The 19,108-nt window shown below is 44.2% G+C and overlaps 1 protein-coding gene across 3 annotated transcripts; it reads left to right on the top strand.

Annotated features, from left to right (window-relative positions):
- The first annotated feature begins 2,887 nt into the window (after window positions 1-2,887).
- LOC149354641 (uncharacterized) lies at window positions 2,888-6,938 on the top strand. 3 transcript variants are annotated; one of them, XM_089583444.1, is made up of 7 exons: window positions 2,888-2,987; window positions 3,513-3,700; window positions 4,011-4,130; window positions 4,284-4,496; window positions 4,720-4,934; window positions 6,056-6,215; window positions 6,543-6,938. In XM_089583444.1, exons 2-7 carry the CDS (start codon window positions 3,514-3,516, stop codon window positions 6,692-6,694), a joined length of 1,047 nt encoding a protein of 348 aa, XP_089439570.1. In that variant the 5' UTR covers window positions 2,888-2,987; window position 3,513; the 3' UTR covers window positions 6,695-6,938. The 3 variants fall into 3 exon arrangements, with proteins under 3 accessions (XP_089439570.1, XP_089439569.1, XP_089439571.1); XM_089583443.1 differs by having other exon boundaries at window positions 4,266-4,496; XM_089583445.1 differs by lacking the exon at window positions 6,056-6,215 and having other exon boundaries at window positions 4,266-4,496.
- Window positions 6,939-19,108: the final 12,170 nt, after the last annotated feature.

Below are 19,108 nucleotides of genomic sequence, written 5' to 3'. Positions count from 1 at the left end.
TTTCACGCATATATGTAGTCTGCGTCGTCCTTGTGTAGAGTGCTTGAGCAATGTTCACCACCTGATAAAAACAAACTAGAATGCAGATAAGTTCCCGGACAACGTGCTCGTGCTAATTTTGCTTGCAGGTCTGTGTGGCTCAACGTCCTCGCAAGTGTTGCCTTTGAAAGCTACAGGCTGCGACAAGGTGTCAGTTTAGTGTAGGAAAGTGTGCTGCTGAAGTGCTCTACACAAGGGTGACACGGACTCTATGCATCAGATAACAAAAAATGTCTGATGGGAGATTGCGAGCCAAGGGTCTTCACAATGGGAGCAAAGGGAAAATAACATCTGTGTTCTTGCTCCATGGTAGACACACACATTTTTCAGAGAACTCTCTTACATCCCACATACTGAGACTCTGAGAAAGCTCCTTGGCTTTGTAAACACCGATATCAGTGAGGTGCAGCACTGCATTGTGAAAGCCACTAATATTGGTGTAATACTGTCCACAGATGGAGACCTCTCTATCAGCTACTAACACATTCCTTATTCGGACAATATTTCCATCTTTCATCTTCACGCAGTTATCTCCAGCCTTTGTAGAAAGCACTTTGTTTTGAATTGTCACCTTACTGAATTGCTGCCCTTGGAAATTTGGTGGGACAGGTCCACTATCGTGCATTTTAGCAAGCTTAATGTCATTGCTGCCAGGATGACATGACTGCTTGTTCAGCAGCTTCAGTTCAGTTGCCCTCATGAAAATTTGCTGGGTTGGAAGGGCACGGCCTCTCACTAGTTTCTTCAGCTTCCCAAGAAAACTTTCATATGGGAAGGCGGAAAACGATGCCAGACAGCCAAATCGTCGCACATCCTCTGCCAAATGCATGAGGCTGTGTGTGCTGAGAGTATATATGCCATTACCATACAGGCTGCCCGCTTCTGTAACAAAGTTAAGAAGCAACTCCTCAGCTTTGTTACAGTAAGCCATGCAGAGCTTGGGTGATGCCAGTATGGTAATGGCACAACTCAGTTTCAAAAAATGAACATAGAACTGGTGAGCCAGATGGTGTTTGAGCACTACAGGGCCGAAGTACACGAGGAAGTTCCTGAACTCCGATGCTTTCCAAAACTCTAGGGCTCGTAGTGACCTCGGGTGGCGTTGAATCTCGTATGGAGTGTTAACTGCCAGCTGCACCAGCTTTTCTGAAATTTTCTGACGTGTACCCACAGGCAGCTTTGATGCTGATGGGGCTGTGGATGTCCAGTAGTGAACCAGAAGTCTTTTCATGGCACCAAGGCATACGAGGTGCATGTAGTCTAGCGGGAATTTGCTGACCAGTCCAATACCCAGCTCAAGTAATGGTGAAGCAGAATTATGGTGGTTGGGTTGTACCATATTTCTGAAATCTTCATCTGTACGCAAAGGGGCAAATGCATCAGGAAATATCACTTTCCTGTGCTCTTCAGAGTACACGCCCTTTTGCGTGCATTTTTCGCAAGCAAAGTATGCTGCATGTCCTTTAGTGCACTTAAGAAAAGCCCGCGCAGGCATGTCGCAAACAAATGCACGCACAACCACTGCATAAATAGCCTCACCATGCTGCAATCCAACTTCAAGAAGTGAAGCAAGCTCCTTCAGCACGTCTCGCATGTACATTTCAACATTCTCGGGCTTAGAGTCGCCCATGTATAGAGCTGCAAGGAAAGGCTCATGTCTTGAGCTCTCCTCAACTCGCACAAGAACGGGCCAAAACTGCTTCGACGAGCTCCGAAATATGGGAACACCATCGACGTTTATCGACAGTGAGATCACTGAAGTGTTCAAGGGTATGGAGCCACTTTCTAATTGTTCAAGGAAGTTATCAGTCACCCCGAAAAAGCAGTAACTACCGTTGCCCATGATGGTTACTGTGCTGGAACGAGGAGTACGCAACAGTGCTCTGGCGTCAGAAGGCAGGTCTTGGTGGTATGGTTGTAAGATCTTTAGAAGCTTAGTAACTTGTACGGCACAAATGTTACCACTCACAGCCCACGTACGAAGCTGGTCGCGTACTGTCGGCGTTAAATCCGCTTCACTCTCGCTGCTCTCGTTTGCCGAAAATTCTGGAGGTTCAGAAACTTCGCCACTTGCTCGTGGATCAATTAAGGGCAGTGCAGACACAAATTCCCCATCGTTGATAGTGTTGTCGTCGGACCCATATTCGTGAAACACACACTCAGTCTCACGAGGTTCTTCGTCTGCCTCCGGTGCATTACGGCTTGTAGACGGTTCTGGCTGCATCGCAGCTTCATCAGATTGACAGAGTGCTGCTACTTGGCTTGCTCTGCGCCTGAATTTTTGTCTAGTTCCAACGTCAACGAGGCGTCGCTTAATCCTCTCCATATTCCGGGAACAGTCGGTGTAAATTCACATCCACATCCACACAATGATAGTTATGTTCACTGAAGTTGGCTCGCGTACAAGCAACGCGAGCATTTGCTCAAGGTAGGCTTGTGCATGAGGAGTACCAGAAAAGAAACGATGGGAAGATACAAATGCACTTTCAAAACACCTATATCACACACCGACTATAGATATGCACTCGTCAGCACAAAATTGCAGCGCAGCTAGCGCAGCGGATAGTCGCCGCCATAACTGCATGCCCGTGTGGCTTGGCTTGGCTTGGCTGCGTTTTACCTAAGCTAGAAACCACCTAAGCCAAAAAATGACAAAATAGTTTTGTCAGTAAACTCAAAAAACATATTTACATGACAGAAATATCTCTAAAAATAAAAGTACTGAATACTAAACACAAAAAAACAGATTTTTTTTACAATTGAAATGCTTTTACACGTACAGGACAAAAAAAAAATGCTGTCATGAGCACAGAGGACAAGAAGAGACAATCCAATCCAATCCAAAGTGACCATGTGCGCGCGCTCAATTCGCAGTTGCATCGATTGCATTGCAGCTTGAGGGTCTGAACGTCGTCTTTGACTTTTCGGGGCTGTGCAATAGTTTACAGGTGAGTGCATATTATACTTGTGCTACTGATTTGAAGGCACTGTTTTTAGTTCGTAGGCATAGTTAAGTCAGCATGCTGTCGTTCACGGGTGGCCATACATTTAAGCACTTCTTTTCTTTCCCGCTGCGGTTGAATGGCATCCGCGTTTCTGCGTGTTTTTTCCGACAAAAATTCTTATTGCAGTGAGCATAACGTTGCTGCGCTGCCCACGCATAACACATGGTGGAGATGGATTGTTACGATGTTTGAACATTCTTCTCACCCATTATTTGAGAATCGCGACATGATGCTAAAACCTTAAATCGGCATGCACTTAGCTTATGTTGCTTCATTAGTCTGCGCGGCCGTTTAATGCAATTTAGCGCCCGCAAAAATTCTTACCAGTTAGCCCCCAGCAAGTTGTAACAGCTATGAAGCGTTGCTCAATTTTATTTTTCTATCCTTGCCAGTTTGAAATGTCTTTATTTTGGCAGTTAGACCTGTGGGCATGCTGGCATACTAGCTAATCACGTTTTGTTCTCGCAGGATGTTTTTCATTGTGGAGTTTGCCAGCGGTGACGGAGTGGCTGCAGTGCCCAAAGCTTGGGTGAAAAATGGTGAAGCACTTTGGCCGCCCTACAGGAATCCGTCCCGATGCCGAAGTGCAATAAAAAGTTGCGAGAAGCCAGGAGAGGCATGGACAGCCCATAAATGCCGCGTTTTGGGCGAAGCTGGTATGTCTTCTTTCGTTAGTGTATTATTCTATTTATTTATTTATTGTGCACCTCAAATCCCTCAGATTGGAGTATGCATGCTGAGCTGCTGGGTTTGTAATTTCAGTGTTATGAACTTTTCAGATGAAATGGCAAAACATTCCGAAATCTTGATTCAGTGATTAGCGTTACATTTGTATTGTAATCGCATTATTGTTATTAATCGCATGTCAGAGCTGCTTTTACGAACCTCTGTGTTGCTTACTGAATTGCTTTTTAGCTACCCCATTCAATGTGGTTGGTTTTTAAATACTGAAATCCTTGCATGTAGTGACCTACTGGGAAGCCAAAAAAAGAGAAAAGAAGGCTGAAGAAGTCTCTGATCTCACAACGGATGATGAGCATGCGAAAAAGAGGGTTAGGAGGCCCACTGAGAAGCTCCTCTACGCAGGTGAGCGTCCACCACTGCTGAAGTGTGTTTGCCCAGCATGCTTCACTGAGTCCTACATTTGTTATATGCTTCGCTACTGTTCATGAACATTACTTTACCAGTTCACTAATTTATTGAAATGACTAATGACTTTAGCCATTTTTAACCTTGTAGAGTCTGAGGATGACAGTGGCAGTGAAGTGCCAAAGAACAAGAGGCAGAGGAAAGTGACATCTTTCATCTCTAGCGATGACAGCATTGACAGCAGTGATCATGCTCCTGCAGCTGGTCAGAAACCTGTGCAGCAGATGCCTTTTGCTGCCCGCCCTGCTCCTAGAAATATAGCAGTGTCGGCAGCGCCTGGTCAAGAGGAAAGTGCGATACAAGGTGAACACTTGTGCCTCTACTTAGTTGCAATCAGAATCTAATACGCAACGTATTTTGAAAGAGTAACTAAAATTGCTAGTGGACATGGTTACTTCTGTGTTGCGGTGCTTTCCTAGGTTAGTACAACTAAAATTTGGTCAATTAGGGAATTCTAGGCAGCAGTTCATTTTTGCTGTGTCGTTATTTCAGTGCATTTTTTTATTTTTTTGCATTTCTGTCTCAGGGCTTCTGAAAAATGCCTTAAAAATGCTGGCAAAGGTGGAAGAAAAAATTGATCATCTGACAGAAAGTGTGCAACGTCTTCAAAACGCCCAAGGAAATGCACGACCAGTGCCCTCAGCAAGCTTGGAAGTCCTCCAGCTCTTGCCTCTTTCAACTTTTGAAGAAGTTGAGAGTCTGGAGTGCCTCCTGGATGATACAGAAAATAGAAAGACCTTGGCAAGTGCTTCTTTACTTTGTATGAGCTTAAAAACCTAAAGTGCTATTTGTTTTTTTTTCTTCATTTCAAATACAGGTGATTATTTCATTTGGTGTCATTTGTGAAAATGATGCCTTATGCGAACACTTGAAGTTGGTCTTCTGGACATGAAGGCTTAATGTATGATATATGAGGCAGGGTGGCTTAACTGCTGTGGCATTTGGAAGCTGAGACCTAATCCCAGCTGCAATGGCCCCATTTTGAAGGGAGGAAGGGGGAGGTGCAGAAGACGCTATGGGCTATTTGATTAAACTGCCTGTGACAAAATATGTACAATACAAAACAAACGAGGGTTGAGGGGGAGCCTTAGTTCGTTAGCCAACATTTCAACAAGAGAACTTCTCCATCTGGGCAAGTGTGGTCATCATTGGTGGGGGAGCCTCTTTATGTTACTTTTGTTCAGGTCAAGCTGACCTTTTTTTCCAATGTCTGTGCAATACCTTTTTCTAATTTACATTAATCACCTAGCCGTTCCCTGAACTCCATTCCCTCGCCTGTAATTCTTCCTGAAGGAAGTGAAGGCTCTATTTAACCGCTCCAAGTGATGATCGCACTCGCCCAGATGAATATGAGCATTTGTTAAAATGTTGACTAGTGGACTAAGGCTCCTTCTCAACCCTTGTTTGTTCTTATGTGTTGTCATGAATCCCATCTTCCTGCCTTCTTTCTACTGTGAAAAATATGCTCAAGGCAGTTACATACTTGCGGGTCAAGTAACTAATGAGGATTCATGTTTTCATTCATTAACTAACCAATTGTTCTGAGTGTACAGAGTCATTTATAGTTACTATAGTCGGACACAACTCAAGAAAAAAGCGGCATTTCCCCTCAAAGGATCCCCCTCCAACCATTGGCGTTGACTGATTTTCAGGACGTCGTGGTTAACCTCAGTGAATGACATTACAGGGAGTGGCACATGAAAGGCGGCTAACAGCGACTTAAATGGACTAACCCCGGAGTCATGACAATCAGTTGACTCCATTGACTGGTGGGGGACCTTTTAGGGGAAATGCTGCTTTATTTGAGTTGTATCTGACTAGATCAAAATATAAATATTTATTACATATTCTAATGTTCTCAGATCTCCCATCTGGCTTTGATTGGAGGCTCTTGCCAGAAGGACGTAGTGCGGCAGCTAATGAAAAGGGCCATTACCGATGAGCTAGCCAAAGGCTATTGCCTGACTGGCAGGAAGGGCAAGAGGCCATTCATGGAGTTGAAGCTCATGAATATTATCATTGGTTTGTACAAATTTTGTGTTTTATTGTGGAAAGCCCTTATCATATCACAATAATTCTAACACTTTATAGTTTGTCGTGAAGGAGTCATGAAGAAAAGCATGCTTCATGAATTTATAATTTTCTGGAAGGCAAATCCACAGAACAGTTTCTTTTAGGACATAATTCAAAAGTAAATGTGCTGAGGCATATAACAGACCAAAAGGTACGCATCTCAGTGTGTACATGTTTGAAATTTGTAACAGAAGTTGTAGAAGTGCAGTTCTGAACTGTAGCAGGTATCGATTTCTAGTGTTACTTGTGTAATGCTGTGATACTGTGTCTTTGCAGCTTCACTTCGGCTCTCTTGCCCATCTGGGAAAGAAGTGGATTTTAGGCATGACATTGCCGATCACTTTCGCCACGCACCGGCGCGCTGCAAGAAACGGCAAGTCAGAGCCAATGTTCCCGATTTGCGTGTGGAAGCTGGGTTAATTGAATAGGCTTATGTGCAACTCTTTAGAAGAACTTCTGCATTGTACTAGAAACGGCACATTCTGTATTGATTTCAGCCAATTGACATCTAAGTGTTGAGCCTAGTGCCGAACATGAGGCATATTGTGTGGGGCAGTAGAGGTAGTTAAAATGCATGGGACATAGAGGCAACCAAGAATGTTTGTTTTGTTATTTGTACTTCTCTGTAAGAAGTGTGAAATGCTACTATACTGCGATCTATGGTGTAGCACATTTTAGGGGCTAAAAATTTGTGGGTGTCTTTGCTTCAAGCTTTATCCTTCGTATTTGTAATCCAAAAAATATTGGCACACTCCATACACAGTACAATTCTATCTTGCAAACTAAGTTTTTGTTTCTTCATAACCTTTTCAGTGCACAAACCTGAATATTAGTAATTTGTGTGTTTTTATTTCAGTGACCTCATTCGCGTGCTGGGTGACGAAGATGCATAATTGTGTCAAATAAATGTTTCAGTGGATTTAACATGTGTATCATTTGTAATTCTTGCACTATTGTGCCTGCATCTTTCAAGTAACAAGTCAGTAGTGCAAGTCTGCCTTAAAAGTGCACGATCACTACTTACCATCTTTTGGCAGGTGATTTGCATTTATATATAGATGTGTGTAGCAGTTGACAAAAGGCAGCAGACACGCTTTTTGCATGATTCCTCTATCAGCTGTGACCACACCGCACATACTGCACGCAGGTAGTACTGCTCATTTAGCTTTTTATCCAGCTGCTCCCCGAGGAATGTGCATGCAATGTAACAGAATACAATAAGGCAACGTAGAAGCAACGTTTTTCTGGGCGTTTCTTGTTGATCCAACGTCAACATAACATCACATCAACGTTCTCTAAACGTTGCAAAAACGTTGAATTGTAACGTTATCTGGTGATCAAAAATAGTGACATTAGCAACATGAAGGCAACGTTTTGCACCGACATTCTTGAACATTCAGATAACGTTTAAGCAACATTTTGCGTTGCTTGGGAGGAAGCTGATCACCACTTATACCCCTGCTACACGGCCGCTTTGAATGCCTTCCAGCCGAATGTCATCTAACGATGCTACACGTGTTCTGTCTAAGGGAGTGCTTGAAGATAATATTACGCCAATGAATATTAACCGCGTCAGCATGAAATTTCCCCGGGAGTGCGCCGATGAGGACGACTGCACTCATACTGTTGTTTACATCGCTTGTTTACATAACATAAAACGCAATCTGCGCTTTGGTTCTAATAAACAATCTGTTTTCTTTTTTGCTGGTTGTACTCGTGATTGTTTACGCAGTGCTACAATGTGTGGGAAGCGATGATGCGATCGCACGCCTGAGAAAGCCGGGTTGTTGGCATCGCGCAGGACTGGCGCTTCTCGCTTCTTGTCCCGGCTTTCTCCGACGTGACCAGTACTTTTTTTTAAGCTACTTTATCCAGAAGTATGTATGGCGACTGTTCGCTTTAACTGAAACGGCCTAACTTGTTATCCACAAGCTAGCGACGGCGACGACTGCTGCTGGCCGTAAAGCACGGCTCGCCAGTCTGGGTCACACCGGCGATACCCGTTCATCGTACGCGTGCCCTGCGATGTAAGCAATAGTTGATTTCAGGTCACTGTTGCCAAAACTACACCTGGTGACCGTTTGCATTCGCTAAAGCTTGTGATTCGCTCTTCACAACCGCCGAAATCACAGATCCAACCCTGCGAACTCGCTGGGCCTAGTCGCCGCGGAAGGGAACAGAGCCGTCGTCGATTGAAACTGATTTGGAAAGCGCTTATCGCTGGTGAGTGTTCAGGTATGCACACGTGAAATATAGCCGTTCGTTTCGCTCATTTAGAAGTGCGAGCATACACACACCGCCGCCTCATCACCGTGCTCTCGCTCAGCCGCCGACAAGGCTGACCGTCCGCCGACCGGATTCGTCGGTGTCGTTGGCCTGAAAAACGTGTCCCTCTAGAATCATATTATAGTAAACTAGATATTTCACTATAATTACATGCTGTTGTTCAGCGTGATATATACTCAAGAAGTACTTATATACTTCTAGTGATATATACTGTCGTTGTCGGACTAGTGTGTCCGCCGTCGTCGTCGTCGCTGTACACTGAAAACGAGCTGAGGCTTTCGAATGCGTTTCGAAAGTGTCGTGCAGCACCGCGGCAGTCCATCGAGTCCGAATGTCATTCCTATTCTCGAATGCCATTCCACTCAATGTCATTCGAACATTTCCGTGTGAGAACGTGATAGCATTATACCAGCAAAAGCGCCTTGGGTACTTCTGGGTCCGAATAAGCCAGCGGAAAGGACCCCGTGTGGCAGGGCAGACCGGCTCCCTTACACGCCCATGTATCTGTTGGTTGACAGTTCGACTCCTGACCTGTGCCTGACGCAAGTTTCAACTAGTAATTCTGTTCTCAATTAATCCCAGATTCGAACGCGACCAGTAGGGTACTTCTGCGATAATTTGGAAGCCCACAGTATTTGCGCAAAAAAAGGCATCACCGTGCAAAATAGTGCGTCGCTTTCGCTGGGTATATATACGGCAAGCCAAGTACAGCGCCTGTCGTAGGATTTGTTGTTTGCTGTGTCGCTGTCGTCTTGGTATGCTGTATGTAGGTATCTGCCGTTCCCATTCAATCACGTGACCTTATAATATCAGACTCCTGTTGATTAATGATGAATACCCGTGTACGATTTGTTCTCCAGTTGATGAATTAACCCGTGTCATTCCATGGAGCCGCCCAGTAGACTTTCTTTAAGCCAGAGTAAACACATTTTTAATGTATTAAATGTATATTTTTAGTATATTTCTAATGTATATTTTTATTGTATTTTTAATGCATTATAAATATGCTAAGCGGGCAAAAATGTACTTTTCACGTATTTTTAAGAACGTTTAAAATATTATTCCTAGTATACTTAGAAAGCATTCGTATTGCAGTTTAAGCATAGCGACAAAAAAATGCGAAATAAATATGAAATTAATACAATACGTTTGAAATGCATTTTTAGCACATCCTCTTTTTCGCTAAGGGAACTGAGCCACCACAGCAGCAGAATCGCAATGAGTGAAGCAGCAGCGATTACATTGCAGCTGTCTTCATGCCTCATGTGACCCATACTGACCTAACATCGTAGCCATCTCACTGCTTTTGTAACAGAAGCCGAATCAGGTGAGAGATGAAATTTGATTATTATTTGGCAGCTGTAGCCAGATACCTCATGGTGTTCCATGTATAGTAATGTCTAACGCACCATTACAAACAAGAAAACATAGGCAACCAAAATTTGGTATCTACACTCCTTTAAATTTTATATGGGAAAGTGTTAAAAAGGTAGGACCAAGAGTGAAAGTGCGACAAGCCGCCTTACAGTTCAGCATTGGCAGTTTCGTTGAGTATGATTTCACAACAGTCACACAAGGCAGACAACAACAAGAGATGCTAATATTTTTAAAAAGAGAGTTGCTCAACAGTGGCATGAGCCCATGCATAGAACAAGCATTAGCACAACTGAGTGGGCAAGAAACATAGGCAAATAAAATAATACATTTTCTCATAATACCGCATCTGCCTGGTTCACAGGCAGCTAACCTTAAACTATCAAAAGGGCACACAAGAAACCAAACATGCATTTTCGGGCTCAACTGCCAAGCACCTAAACAAATAGTCACCACAGCAAGTCTACGTGCCCATATCTATGTGGCTTCGCTTGAATTCAAGAATTGCCTCTGAACACCTCAACATTTCCACGAAAATTTAGATTCATTCTGGGGCAAAGGGCAGTAGGGTAGTACATCAGTGTGTGTGTGTGTGTGTGTGTGTGTGTGTGTGTGTGTGTGTGTGTGCGTGCGTGCGTGCGTGCGTGCGTGCGTGCGTGCGTGTGTGTGTGTGTGTGTGTGTGTGTGTGTGTGTGTGTGTGTGTGTGTGTGTGTGTGTGTGTGTGTGTGTGTGTAAGGGGGGGAGGGCAAACCATTTGAACTGTGTACTGCTTGGAGATTTTTTTTTCTTTTCGGAAAATTGGGATAAGCAAAGTTTTCCTATGCAAAATTTCAGGCTTGTGGAGGGGGATAGATTGTCCCCTTTCAATGGGTGAGGTGCGTTTCCAGAGTCAGCGCAGAGGCTCATGGAAAAGTCGTCTGCTACAGCTACTTCCGGTTCCAAATTTCTCCCCCGGCTCGCTTGCTTCACGGCAGTCGCTGTGTTAATTCGCTTCTAACACTAATTTATTTCCACTGCAACACCGCTGATTGTATTGCATCATCGCAAGACCAACCAGACGTCGACTCTGTTCTGCTTCGTAGCGTGCACTCGCATGAAGTACGACCACAATAATGTAAACGGTCGGATGCTTCCTATGCGTACGCAGTGGGACGTGTTGAGACGCGCTGCGCGCACGGTTGCATGTATGTGCTAGCCCACTGGCAGCTTTTACACGCTTTGAGGCAAATACATCAATCGTTTGCTAAACTGTGCAAGCTCAGCCTTCGTTGCCTTCGTGATGCAGCAAAAAAAAAAACATAACGACCAACGCATTAAACTATTTCGCGCACACAGCCGACTGCCGTGCATACACTCGAGAAAACACTCGTACCTTTCGTAATTGTCATTTTCTGCGCTCAGGACGCGTTCATACACAGCACGCTCTGATCTTACGGTGCAGTACGCAATGTCGCAGCACAAATAGATTAGCGAATAAACGATGCACGAATACAGGGCATTTGCTATGCAGAAGGCAGTGCACGGGAGAAATTTGTAACCGGAAAAAGCTGGCAGACGATTCTTCCATGGTTGTTTGCATTCACTTCGGAAACACGCCTCACCTATTCACCACTGCCTGTTAAATCCGCCCCCATCCCTCAAATATGCACTCGCCTCGATTGGGTGCGGGCCCCACGACACGCTAGGAACAGGCTTACTTGCCTCTGCTCATCGATTTTTTATTTTTTTTCGTAGAAGCCCAATGTACAGCCCAAGGAGTACGGGGAGAAATTGGGGGGTAGTGGGCGTATTTGGAAACGTGCCATGCGCAACGAAACTTCATTCGACGGTTCCCTTTGCCGCTGGCTCCACACGGTTTGCCGCGGAACTTTCGCTGACGACGCACCGGGCTCAAAATAAGCAAGGTACCGTTTTTTAGGAGGCATGCTGCGATAAAGTGCACGGCCTGCTGGTAAAAGAAAGCCTTCGAACCGAGTACCAAAAAGGCGACACAGATTAACAAACGCACTCAACGAAGGCGAGGCACGAAGGAGCGCCCATGGAAAAATAGACTGCGCTATTGGCGCGCGGTCTCGGCCTCCACAGTTACGTAACCATCACGCCGCCGCTTTGCACCACTGAACTCTCAAAACAATACCTTTTTTTTTATTAATACAAGCGTAAATGACCGTTTTTCACAGTTCTTCTTTCTTCGCGGTAGATACTGTAGATCTGTGAGCAGGGAAATGTTTTGTCATGCTGTTTCGGTTTCGGTTTTAACAGCCGAACGATGACTGTACCGTCAAAGTGGCTTATAGGTCAAGAAGCGCGAGACATGAAAAAACTACAATATAATCTCTGCTTCTACATTCGTTGTCATTCCGATTCTTGAAGCAGACTGCATTGTAGCGAAGTAAAACGACTAATCAACGTATCGCCGTTTTTTCATGTCTCCCGTGACCTGTGAACCATAAGCACAGTGCAGACCACGGTGTAAGACAACTGACACAAACAGCACATGCACAGAATAGCAACAGTTATCAGTATCAGTAAGCGCGATATCTGCACTATGAAGGACCAGCTTTAGGCCCCGCTCTTGCCTTGTTAGCTATAAACACACGTTGCCGTCACAGCCATCGCTATAGGCTGTTGAAACCGAAATAGCACGAGAAAGAAATTTGATTATAATTATTTAGCGCTCGTAAGAGAACACCACGGAATAATCCATGTACAGCAATGTCTTGCGCATCATTACAATCAAGACATTGCACACAATTAGATGCATATACTACTGTAACCACCACAGCGGCTTTCCTTTAATTGTAATCAGAGATGTCCATCCCTTTTGCTTCCGCGACCTGTACCATTTATTTAGGCTTCCTTTACTGAGATCTTTGTTTCAGTTGCTGTTAACTGGTAAAAGTGAAGAAATATCATGGGCAGTAAAATTAAGCGCCCACAGAAAGATACACCATTTGAGGGGCCTGTAATTTACGAGCGAGGGCTCATTTCACATGCGTATACTTCTTGAATATTTTTCGCCGAAAAAGTGGAGTTCGGCATGGCCTTCCTACGTAATCTTTTTTATTGGCTGGGGGGGGGGGGGGGGGGTTAGAGAGCGCCATATTTCTACTTAAATCATGCCTGAGTTTCTGGGTTTGTCATACGTACGGTTTATTATTCTTAGCTGTTCGCATAAAATGATCGCGAAGCTTTTTTTTTTACCAAAGAAGCTTTTCTCAGTCTAACTGGATTATTTCCACCACATTTTGAGTTGCATAATGAGCGCAGTTCCTTTTTATGAGATTTCTATAGCTTCGAATGTGACAGCAAGAACTATATGTGATACATTCTGGTTCATTGCAGCCTATATACTGCTATAATTACTCGATGGTGTGAAGCTGGCAGTGAATTTTTTGCAGTGCCCTACACAGCGGCCTATAAATATGGTCGACGTGTTCATTCTGCGACCACTATTCTCAATATTCGCGCTGGACGTGGCGCTTTGGGCTGCCTGGGATTGAGATTCCGTTATCAGCGTGATTATTTATCTGGAAATCATGCCCATCCACCTGGAAACCGGTCGATTCCAACTAGAATCGCATGTATATCCAGCTGCAAAATGCCATTCACCGAAAATCATGTACATCTGGCATAATTTTTTCTGAAAAATTTACACTTTCAGTTCACCCCATCTCGAACTCTCCCAGTGCCAGGGAGAGAATGTCACTCCAGGAAGAAATTCAACCGAAAAAGTGCTTTTCAAGCTGGAATGGGCGCCCGAGACGAAAGTCCGCCCTGTCTCCATTTTCATCACGAAACACCAGCCGGCAAAGAAGCAATCGCCGAATAAGTGACCAATACATTAAATAGCTTATTTTGCGGTTTGATTTCACCCGAAATCGTGATGCGGACACACGGGGCGTTGGTGGCCGACAGGAGCGTGTGAAGCTTCTGTCCAAGGTAGACCTTGTTCTGTCTTTCTAGACATTTCCAGATAATGAAGGGAAATGGTGATGATAATGTCTTACAGTACCTGTTAACCTAAGATCACAGAAAGAATTAGAGCGAACATATCGTAATATGCTGTTTTGTGCGCGGATAGAAGTCTTACGGAATTCTTTGCGTATCTGACGAGATTACAGCGCCACCCCTAGCAGCCTAAATAATGAGCTATCCGGCAAGCCTAGGCGACGTGGGCGCATCATGGAGGCTCGCGCGTGGATCTCCGTCGTTTGTTTTGGCCAAGTTTTGGCAGCGTTAATCTCCAGTGGGGCTGCCCGGACAAATCAATGGAGTATTACTATAGTGCCTAGAATATATTCTAGGTACTATAGTATTACGTCTACGTGAAATTCTTGGAGACAATGTAAAGAAAATCGCGAAATCTCGTCATGTGAAAGGGTTCCGCCCGGCCGATGTGGACGATTTTAGCGCCGGGGAAATTTACAGCGTATTTTGGGAAGGCGACGAAAGAACCAGTGGAGGGTATTACGACGCCAGAGTACTCCACATGTCAGGTAAGCAGAACGGTCCTGAAGACCCTGATGAAAGTTTTTTTTTTATCCCTGTGCCATGAACCATTGCTGCAAAACATGTCGGCAGGCATATGCCGCCTCTCTGCTCACATGGGTTTGCTCGGGGCACACGATTCAGAACAAAGGGTGCCCTTTCATGTCCTGTGTCAGCGCTGTTTTCTCTTTCATGTTGTCGAATCTGCACCGACTAGCCCAACCACACGTTGTGTGCGTTGTTTCTCGAACATTTTTCGCCCTCTATCACTTTCTTTTTATCGCTTGTGCGCTCCAAGTGTACTGCATGTTTGATGTACCGAAATCCCGTGCCCATTAATTTGCCGTGGTTTCGGAGAGACGGCAGAATGGTTAGACCTGTTTTATTTTTAATTCTGTGTGTTTACATACACTGTATAGCTTTGCAGTATTTGCCTATCTGGTGTTGCAGTATTATGAAATACACTGCACAGCAATGTCACCTATTTATATGCTGCATTCCTTGCACTAATGTTGTCTTCTCATCTTTTCCTTGCTTTTAAAAATGTTAGCTGATCAGTTCCACCAGGCTGAACATTAATTATGTGGATGCTTGAGAAAAACACTGCACCGTGCGAGTGTAATTATGTGGACACTGGACACTTGGTGAAAACACAAGCATATGAGTGCGAGCACTGAGATGTATCAGCATGAGTGTTGTGTGGCCTGGTCGTTACTACGAGAAACAAGTGTTCATTCAAATTTATTTCAACAAATTTATTTCAGAGTCCAAAGAAGATATGGACATGTTCTTAGCAGATAAGGCACAGCGTGCAAAACTGAAGCGGCAGGGGCCACCAGAAAACGTGCGTGTTGGAAACTGCATGTAACGTTCAGGAATTGTCATGTTGGTAGTATGTACACATGGGTTTCATGCGATGTCATGGGTGCCACAATACAGAGTCTAACGGAGAGCTTCTGCAGTGCAGATTGGGGCAGGTAATGAAAAATGGATTAGAAAAATTTGCAGGTTTCTAGTATGCATCTAATCTCAAACATGGCAACAGCTATGATTTCGGTGCAACCCATGTATAAGCAATTTTCATTAATGCCACTGCTGGGCCCTTTGCTATCTCCCTGGTCATTCTGAATATGTTTACTCCTTTTGTATATTTTGTGGAAGTGTTAGCTAGTGTTGAATTATTGAAACATGTGCAAGTCTTAGAGCAAGCAGCATGTTGCCATGCGGGCACATATATAATCACAGCCATGGTAAACAGAGCGTGCAGTTGTAGGAAAAGCTTATATGTGCTTATATGAGTGATGTAGTGCATTTTTCTGGTATTTGTTTAGTTCATGCATCTAAACTTGGAAATTCATATGCAAAGAGTTGTATGATATAGCTGTTTGCTCTGATGTACCATTTAAGTTGCTGTTGTAAAGAGCGACCAAGTAAGAAGCGGCTTTAGCTCAGAGTCGTGAAGGACTTGACATTGACAATGCCAGCTTCAAAGTCACATCGAAGCACTGCTGAATCTTTTCAAGGAGACCTCTGGACAGGAACTTGCTGCAGGTTCTTAGGCTTAATGCAGTCATATATACAGTCATATGCACTCCTGGCATTGCTATTATTCCTAACATGTATCAGGAGCATGAACTGTCAAGCGCAAAAGCTTGCAGGATCTGCAAAACTGCATTGCTGTGCCATCTGCCATCACAGAGCGTGGTGTTGAGGTTCACATGAGCCTGGATACTATGCTCTGTTATGGCAGATCACGCAGCAATGTTGTTTTGCTTCGCCCCGCCACGCATCACAGATCCTGCAAACTTTTGCGGCCAACAGTACCGTGTTATGGATGAGGAAACGCCTAGTGTACTTGTGGCAAGTGGGTGAATCTCCTTGCAATGGTCAAACAAATGCCAGTATGCTGATTATATACGAAGTGCATGATGACTTGTGCATGATACACATTTGCTGCATTTATATTGGTTATGCCTATGCTTTAATTCTAGTCAACAAAAAAGGTGAAGAAGTTGAGAATGGCTGCGAAAAGTGCCAATGAGGACGCTGGGGCACTCAGAGAAAGCAATGCGCTAAAAGAGGAGCTGGAAGTCCTCAAGAAAGAAAATTCGAAGCTGTGGCAGGTAAACATCAAGCTGCAGGAGCAGCTTCTGAAATGCCTCTCAGCTCCAGGTTAGTCTTGTATGGCAGTATGCCTACTTCTTAATCTGGATACCGCTTGCTACAGCCTGTAAGTTACTACTTTTTTCTTGTAAGCTCCAGTGTGTTAAAAATACACAAGTGCATTATAAAAAGGACTTCTTTTTGGGAAAGCAAGTGTTAAAAATTTTGCATGTTTATTACATTCCTCATTGGTTGTAGAAATGCAGGTTTCCCCTTACTCCATGGCTTTAATGATCCTAACGTCTGCATCACAGTGGAAATGTGAACTTTCATTCACTCATATGTGAACTTTCATGTGAACTTTCATGGAAATGTGAACTTTCATTATTCATATGATATCAGCATGTCATCTTTAAAAGCAGAGTTGAGCCTAGCAAACCTTGCCTGTCATCGTCGCATCGCCAGTATGTGTTTATTTCAGAAGTTTTTTTACAGCTCATTGCGTATTTCACCCTACATTAGCCCTCCAGCATGTATTTCACTCCGCCTTGGTCATCCCCTGCAAGTTTCCCGTCCACAGACTCATACCACAACGTTTGCTGCATCATTCTTTCCTCGCTCAGCCAAACACTAGAACGGCCTTCCACACGACGTCGCTGCAACCACCTGTCCATTCTCATTTTTGAATTGTATAACCGCCATATTTAATGAATAACATCTTTGTACACAAAATTTAATTCTATTTGTACCCACCCCTTATGTAATACCCCCTAACTGGGGGTCTTTAAGGTAATAAAGTGAAGTGAAGTGAGGTGAACGGAGTGGATACCAAGAGAAGGCAAGCGTAGCAGGGTGCGGCAGAAAGTTAGGTGGGTGGATGAGATCAAGAAGTTTGCGGGGATACAGTGGCCGCAACTGGCAAAAGGACAGGGTCAATTGGAGAGGCCTTTGCCCTGCAGTGGGCGCAATCAGGCTGATGATGATGCATGTGGCTGTCTTATATTTTGGTGTATGCTTTGCAGCTGTGCACTCTTTCTTAGCATTGTCATGCGTAGTAAACAAGCTAGACGCTTTACAAAATTTTTCTATTAGGCCAGTTGGTTTAGCACACTGAACTTTGAATGCACGAGTAAGGACAGAGGAGAAGTGCTTGTCCCGTTCACTTCTGTCCTTCATCATTACCAGTGCTTTTAAAATTCAGTAAGCTATATGCATTTTATTTTGGTGGTTTAACGACAGGTATATGGGACTAGTTTTGGTCAGGCTTGAACAGTCAGATGCTTATTTCTTGCGGCTTGTGCAGTTACTTTACATTTTCAGTTTGGTCCACAAAGGTAGCCCATGTAGTATTAATGATCACTAAAATTTTTCCATATGATCATGCTTAGTGCTGCTTTTAAAAAGAGCACTGGCAGCTAGCACATCAATGAGATGTTAGGGGTCAGTGCAGACTGAGCAGTAGAAGAGCCTGTGTTGCAGCCATGTGCCCCACAATGACAGCAAAAGGGGAGGCATGAGGGTGAAGCATGAGAGGCCAGCTCTGTGTCGGAAGGGTAGCTTGTCTTTGAGGGTGGTCTTTCGCATTGCTTAGTCATCATGACATGTCTTGAGAAGGGCATCTGGTTGCCATAGAAATTTCGTGACCATTCCACTCTGCAAGGGGCACCATATCATGTGAAGCACAAACAGCACGGCTTTTTTGTGTGCTGTTCTTATTTTTTTAGCATTTGTTACTGTGCGCACATACTAATTGGCTATGTCCAGCAAGGTAGAGCCATTTTTCTGAAATTATTTGCAGATAGCATTCCAAACATGAATTGAGATTAGCATTAGCCAGTTACAAGCACTGCATGCAGTTACCTTTGATACTCCACTGCTCTTAATAAGGGCCACTAAATGCCCGTCGCACTGTTAATGTCCACGCTTAAGTTCTGCAGTTATTTTAAAGTTTTAAATGATTTTGACCTTGGTGCTGTGGCAAGTGCTAACACTGAGTTTTAAGTCAGAATGCACTCGGTAAACAATGATAATTTGTACATTATGTACGTCCCTTTCAGTTCGGCATGCCATTTTTCTTTTTCCTGTAGGTACACCTGGCCAATGGCCACGAAATATCGAAAGAGGCGTACGATACTCCCATGGCGCTGCCAATAGATTCACTGTTTGTCAAAAGAGCGGCAACCACATTGTGGTCAACAGAAGTGCTGGCTCAGCGCAGCTTCACAGGAACGCTGTCCAACAGATTCCTGGCAGAGGGTGGGGACAAGGCACCGAAGAAGCCATTGACGGCGCTGAAGGTGGAGATGATAAGGGGTAATTATTGTATTCTACTGGGGTTAGCACATGTGCATATTGTCATATTGAATTAACATATGAAAGGAGGCTATCTCGGCCTTGGCAATAGCTCATGAGAAGGTAATAATTATCAAACACTATTGGACTCATATTAGAATGGATCAATTCATTGCATGACTTTTGGTTGTGCATGAGAATTCATGTGCAGTTAGCTACTTGACAGGCACAATGAGAAGCATTTGGTAGAGCTAAGAACTTCCTACAGAGCTGAGCTGCTAGATGAGTGTATGAC

The sequence above is a fragment of the Amblyomma mixtum genome, chromosome 3 (assembly GCF_055824585.1).
Source record: "Amblyomma mixtum isolate Tamu chromosome 3, ASM5582458v1, whole genome shotgun sequence".
Classification (NCBI taxonomy): domain Eukaryota; kingdom Metazoa; phylum Arthropoda; class Arachnida; order Ixodida; family Ixodidae; genus Amblyomma; species Amblyomma mixtum.
The sequence above is the reverse complement of the archived record's forward strand: the minus strand, read 5'-3'. Positions and strand labels throughout refer to the sequence as shown.

Bases quoted from the DNA above. Each gene is read 5' to 3' on its own strand.
- LOC149354641 (XM_089583443.1), top strand. From the start codon at position 3,514: ATGTTTTTCATTGTGGAGTTTGCCAGCGGTGACGGAGTGGCTGCAGTG. The intron at 3,701-4,010 runs GTATGTCTTCTT...CCTTGCATGTAG, and splicing joins CCGCGTTTTGGGCGAAGCTG to TGACCTACTGGGAAGCCAAA. The intron at 6,216-6,542 runs GTTTGTACAAAT...GTGTCTTTGCAG, and splicing joins GCTCATGAATATTATCATTG to CTTCACTTCGGCTCTCTTGC.